The 7,020-nt window shown below is 36.5% G+C and overlaps 1 protein-coding gene across 1 annotated transcript in view; it reads right to left on the reverse strand.

The window, feature by feature from the left end:
- LOC110022254 (14-3-3-like protein D) overlaps positions 1-7,020 on the reverse strand; it is an 18,623-nt gene continuing 11,603 nt past the window's right edge. Inside the window, exons 6-7 of the mRNA XM_020721098.1 lie at positions 1,043-1,098; positions 1-283 (exon numbers count right to left, since the gene is read on the reverse strand). Coding sequence (XP_020576757.1) covers positions 281-283; positions 1,043-1,098 — 59 coding nt within the window. The 3' untranslated portion in view covers positions 1-280. The remainder of the gene's footprint in view (positions 284-1,042; positions 1,099-7,020) is intronic.

Raw genomic sequence — 7,020 nt, forward strand, 5'->3', positions numbered from 1 at the left:
TTGCTAAACATAATTAATGCATTAATAGAGCTGACGTCTAAATAGCAACAGCAAAACAGAACTAAAGACGGACTGAAAACGATTGAAGATGAAAAAAATGATCCTCAAAACAGAGCAAATGCCGAAAGAGAAGATGCTTGTTTTAACAGTCGGGCTGATAAAAACTTAATATGCATTCATAAATCTCAATGAAGACAACAGGAGTGAGAACAAGGCTTCAGAAATCAAACCCTTGTGGGGTTTTGTACTCCAGAAGAGCTTCTAGTTGTCCCTAATTAATTCACTGCAAAAAAAATAGATGTTCACTGCTTGGACATGGTTGGAATTTTACATATATAGCACACAAATTTTAAGTATTTGCATATCTCACACTTAAACTTTCATATATATATATATATATAGCACTTTGGTGTTTTGTTTTAAACCTATGCATGAGAGGCTGTATCTCACTTTTAAAAAAGTGATAATAGGGCTACTTTTGATGTGATATAGATGGGTGGTGTGTGTAAATATGAAAATTTAGGTGTGAGATATGTAAGCGCATAAGATTTGTGTGTAATGTATGTAAATAGGGCTATAAAAAAAGCTTGTTGTTCCAAAACAGCTCGTGATCTGTTCATTAAGTAGCTCGTGTTCAAAATTATTCGTTAAGTAAACGAGTCGAACAAAAACAAATTTTGTTAAGCTCGAACTGTAAACGAGCCGAACACGAACAACCCATTGTCCGATCGTGTCCGGTTCTTTTTAGCTCGAAATAAGTAAATTATAGGTATTATTTATATAATAATATAACATATATATTTAGATATAAGTTTAAATTAGAATAGCTCGTGCGTTCATGTGATATTGTCTTCTACTACACAGAAGTGGTGCACATTCCAATCCAACACCCCACATCTATTTTTTAAAATTAATTTTAACATGCCAATTTTGAGATGAACACGAGCCGAACACGAGCTTAAGCCTAAGCTCGCTCAAGCTCGGCTTGCTTACAACCATGTATGTACATGCCCCTTTATATTTAAGACTGGGAAAGGTTTACCTCTGCATCTTCACCCAGAGCAGCTCTTGTGGCACCGTCTTTCATAGATTCGTCACCTGCGTAGGAAGAGAATGGCGTGTCACTAACCAATATGAATGCAGAGGAAGAACTCACCATATCAATCTGTATGATGATATATTCAGTAGTTATTGGAGATATTGCTTGGGACGTTTCATATACTAACGAGGTTGTCATCTGACTAAACAGACGAAAATTGGAGTTTGACCCTCAGAAAAATTCGTTGAAGACTAAGCCCAAATTTCTAAGCATTTTGAGTTCGATAATTTGTGTCAAAAGTTATGTCATATCAATAGAACTTCTATTTTCATAATAGAATGAAAAGTTCATATAATTGTGAAAAAATTTAGAAGATTAGAGGCTCATAATTACTATAACAAAGACTAACCGCAATTATACAATTATAATGGGTGAGATAATAACAATTATCAATTTGATATATTTTATAAAAACATTAAAATATACAAACAAGCATATAAGCCCTCGAATTAAGATTGGGTGGTAAAAAAGAAATTCTTTAAATATAAATTAGTCAGAGGATAATTGATGCAGTTATATCCTATTATAAACAGCTATTTATTATATCTAATAATTCTATATTAGTATTATATAATACTTACTGCAGAATATTACAACTCATTTCAGTTTAGCCTATTCCTTTATACGGTTGTAGTGTAATGGAGACACATTATATATGACTACTGCTGTAACCATGGAGGACACTTTTTGATATTTGATTGCAGAAGTATACTCATTCACTTCCTTTAATCTGTATTTTCCCTTTCTTTATTCTGCAGCTGCGCCAATTATTTTACAAAACTTCAATTAGGACAACAAGGATCTATGCATTAGAAATTAAAAGAATCGTTAATACGTAAGTTAGGCATAATAAAAATGTTTAAAAATAAAAAAAAATAAATCAAAAAGTAATAATATCAAATAAAGGCAATTCAAAAAATACTTTTTTAAGTTTGGATGGTAGTTCTCCAAAAAAAAATATAAAATAAAATAAAACTTTCTGATGATAATCGTTCTGAAGTTATTTTATGCAACATGTTACAAATAGGAGATGGAAAATGCTTATGACAATGTACATGTCAAGCCAGCATGATTTCTTAATTTTGGAAGAACAACCTCTTTATCTTCAGTCTCTCTATATAGTTGCTGAGAAAGAATGTCATTTAGCACAAATTTTTAGCTTATGTAGACCACTCGGATTATTGGATTAATGATAGCAAATTAGATTTAGGTCTATGCTTGAATAGAGAAAATTTTCGGGGATTATTATTGGATAAGAATTAATGAACAATTATCAGGTGCTTTATAGCACGATGATTCCTAATAAAAAATTTATGAAAAGCTTAAAGCTTAAAGACTTAACTTGAAAAGAGATTGATGGGCTACTGAAATATATATATATATATATATATATAAATTGAAAGTAAAACATTTACTGATTCTAATACAAACAAACATAATGGGTACTAGTGAAGTTCGTTGCGAAATCCATGACAGGTGTTCAGGAGGATGGACCTAAGTCGATTCCAATAGGATAATGGATGGTAATCAACTCAAAAGCTTAATCCAACATGTATGGGACACTACTAGTATATCCCCAACACTTCATTTCACTTTAAATGTGGGACTCTCTCTCTCAACTGCATCTAACAAGGCTTTTCTAAGATGTAGAAATATGATATAAAACATTATAACTAAGGAAGATTTACATGCATACCACTCAAATCCTATGTATTTACATATCTAAAACCTAAACTTCAATTATGATGCCACCTTACCTATGCATGAAAAGATGTTGCTTTTTAGAAGTTGAGATGGTGGAATTTTTGATGTGATATGAAGATTTGTATGGTATAAATGTATAGATAAGTAAATACATAGGAATTGGGTTGTGCGTATGTAATTGCCACTATAACTTAATATAGGTGTCTAAAACCAAGGTGATATATATACGTGGAAAAAGTAGACTAAGGCAAATCGGCTAAAATTTCTAGATGAAGTTTTCATAGACTAAACTCGGCATCACCCATGTTTTCTACCGTTTGAGATTCAGATCCCTTGCTATTAAAGATGGTGGCAATTCATAGGTAATCTAACTCTAACCGACTACTTCAAGAATCACTTGGTAGAAGTGAATAGAGAAGGATTCACTAACTTGACCTCAAATGGTTGAACAAGGCCAACAAAAATGATTATAGGAAGCATATACTGTTTTGTTTCAAACATTTGCATTATCTTCTCCAGAACAATATTTTGCAGCTTACTACGATAAAAACTTAGTTTTTAACAAACATATCATAACCACCATATCAATTGTTATTCTCCACTTTCCTATATCATTGCTTTGTAAAATTTGGGACCACTTGGTCCATCTAGAGTCTTCTTCTTACATCTATATATTCATGCGCAGTTGCTGTGAATGAATCAATGGGAAAAATACATCAATGTGCCATATTTGCTTTGTAAAATTTGGGACCACTTGGTCCATCTAGAGTTTTCTTCTTACATCTATATATTCATACGCAGTTGCTGTGAATGAATCAATGGGAAAAATACTTCAATGTGCCATACAAAATCTCTTCTTCTTCTTCCTCCTAGTTTTGTTTTTGCTAACAATTAAAGGGCCGCTCATCACTATAACTTATACCAAAGCTTATCATGGTATCATAGCTCTAGGTCGAGTGTGTCGATTTTTTATTCGGCTTTGCTTTACAGGAAGAAAAGCTCTTTTGGGCCGACATCCCGATCAACTTCAACATCTCCATTTGCATCTGAAACCCGCAGGTTCTGAGGGTAGTTCATCGCTTCAGCTCATAACAAAAAGTGAATCAAGCTTCATCCCTGCTTCTGCAATTATGTCTCAAACCACAAACTCATCATCCAATCGATTAGAAGCCTCATAGTCATCCTACATGAATCACATAGCAATCCCTCAAGTTCTTAAATTTCTGATGTCATCTATATAAACAATTGCACACATCGAACTATCAATTGACAACTTCTTAACATGGAGGTTTCAAATATATAAGTTCTTTAAAGCCAACGGGTTCGATGGCTTCTTGGATGGGACCAAAATCTGTCCTCCTAAACAACTTCAACATCCAGATGGTAACTTTTACCCATCCTAATTTTCTTCAATGGTTGTTGATTGATCAAAATCTATCTGCTGCTATATACTCAATGATTTCTCCATCCATCCTTCCCTGCATTCTCAACCCTGAATCATCGACGGAGATTTGGAGCACACTTGCCAAACGCCTTCAAGTAACCAATCGATCTAGAGTCCTTCAATTAAGAAACACTCTACATAACATCTCAATAAAGGATCTCACAATGTCTCAATGTCTACTCAACATTAAATCCCAATATAGTCACTGCCAGAGGACACAGATTCAAAGGATATTATCTTACACACCCTCAATATCTTACCATCAACCTATCAGTCATTCAAGAGAACCCTCCAAGCAAGGTCATAACCTTTTCATATGAATGAACTTTACTCCATATTATGCAACAAAGAAACAAATCTGGCTACCGAGCAAGCAAAAGAAGTGAATGATGCAGCAATTGCACTTTATTCTTCCACTAACAAAGGTAGGCGAGGCCCCTTCAAAGGGCGTGATTGGAACAATAGAGGCGGACGCAACCACGCTAACCTTCAACCAGCAAGGGGAGGCAGAAACATTTATTCCACCACCTCGGGAAATGCATGCCAAATCTGCGGCAAAGTTGGACACATTGCAATAATGTGCTGGCATTGAAACAACTTCAACGTCTATCCATCTCCAAAATCCAAAACAACTCTCCTAACCACCACAAAACCAAAAGAATGGATACTTGATAGTGGAGCTACATCCACCTTGAAGAACCTACAACAGCCTATTCCTTATCAAGGGAATGACACCATATTAGTTGGTAATGGTTCAAATCATTCCATTACATACACCGGTTAATGGTTACTTCCCACAGCCCAAAGTAAGCTCATTCTACCAAACCTCCTCTACTCACCCAATCTTGCTCATAGCCTCATATTTGTCCACAAACTCACTTCTGATACTGATTGCACCATCATCTTCACTAAATTTGGTTTTCTTATCAAGGATCGGAGGACAAAAAAAATCAATTCTTTAAGGACCATCTAAAAATGGTCTCTATCTAATCAAAGCTCTTTCCGCTGTCCACAATCTCTCCATTCCACCCTCTCAACTTTGGCAGCGATGCTTGGGACATCCTCATCTAGAAGCCACAACTCACATCTCCAAATTTGATAGAACTGTAGCCAAATTTACTATGAATTGTCTTTGTAATGAATGTACGTCAGCTAAATGTCATCAACTATGTTTCTCTAAGTCATCCTCTAGATCAAAAACAACCTTTACCATGCTTCATTTTGATGTATGTGGGGTCCTGCACCCACTATTCCTTTACAAGGTAACAAGTACTACTTTTCTTTAATTGATGAAAAAACAAGAGATTCCCAATGCGTGCCAAAGCAAAAACTACAACAATTATAATAACCTTTCACAATTTTTTTTCAAAATCACTTCAGCAAGAATATTAAAACTCTACGCTGTGATGGAGGTGGAGAATACTTATCTCAACATCTCAAACAATACCTTCTCTCACAAGGCATCCAGTACCAACTCAATTGTCCCTATACACCCCAACAGAATGGGATTGTCGAACGCAGACATAGGCACCTCATCGAAACCATAAGAACTCTCTTACTAACCATTAATCTTTCACCAAAATTCTGGGTTGAAGCTTTAACTACAGCAACTTACCTCATCAATTGCATGCCCTCTTAAGACTTTCAATTACAAATCGTCATAGGAACTTTTATATCATTCACCACCCATCTTTGCACATCTTCGCACATTTAGATGCCCATGCTTTCAATGGCAAAAACCCCTCATCTCCAATAAACTCTTACCCACCACCCCAACATGTATCTTCATTGGATATGCTCCCAATTACAAAGGCTGTCAGTGTTTCAGTCCTCAAACTCAAAAGATAATTATTTCTCGCAATATAATCTTCAATGAAACAACCTTCCTAGGTGCACCTCAATCCCCATCACCTCACGAATCTCCCCTGTCCACACCACCCGGTATTCTCCATCCTGCTTCGGCTCAAATTCCCGCTCAGCCACCTCCTGCATTTGATCTGCAACTTGACTACCCACCCAAGCCACCTCCTGTAGCACCCCTCTCACTGATACTTGCTCAACCTCAACAATCCTCATTGACATTCCATCTGCAACTTGACTACCCACCCAAGCCACCTCCTGTAGCACCCCTCTCACTGATCATGCACAACCTCAACAATCCTCACTCACATCCACTCCTACTCCTACCACAGATCCCTCTATCGGTGAACCACCAAAGCAAACCACCCGTCACCCCATGCTTACCCGAGCTCAAACCGACTCTCTCAAGCCTAGACATATTCTTCATCTAAACACTACTACCTCATCCACCACCAATCCTAGTTGCTATGCGGAAGATGAAAAGTATCCTCAATGGAGGAAAGCAATGTCCTATGAGTTTCAAGCTCTTCAAAGCCAAGGAACCTGGCAATTTGTCACTCCACCATCAAATCACAACATCAATGGTTGCATGTGGACATACAAAACCAAATTTAATTCGGATGGTTTAATCGTCAAGCACAAAGCTTGTCTCGTAGCTCAGGTGTTCAAATAACAGCTCAGCATTGACTACAATGAGACTTGCAGTCCCGTCGCCGAGCTTCCAACCATCCAAATTCTTCAATGCTTGCTTTACTCACAATTGGCAGGTCAAACAACTCGACATATCCAATGCTTTCATTCATGGCTCTCTTGATGAAACTATCTACATGCAACCCCCACAAAGTATTCAAGATAATCAATATCCAAATCGTGTATGCTTACTCAAAAAAGCCCTCTAGGGCCTAAAACAGAC

Source organism: Phalaenopsis equestris, unplaced genomic scaffold (genome assembly GCF_001263595.1).
Source record: "Phalaenopsis equestris unplaced genomic scaffold, ASM126359v1 Scaffold000180, whole genome shotgun sequence".
NCBI lineage: Eukaryota > Viridiplantae > Streptophyta > Magnoliopsida > Asparagales > Orchidaceae > Phalaenopsis > Phalaenopsis equestris.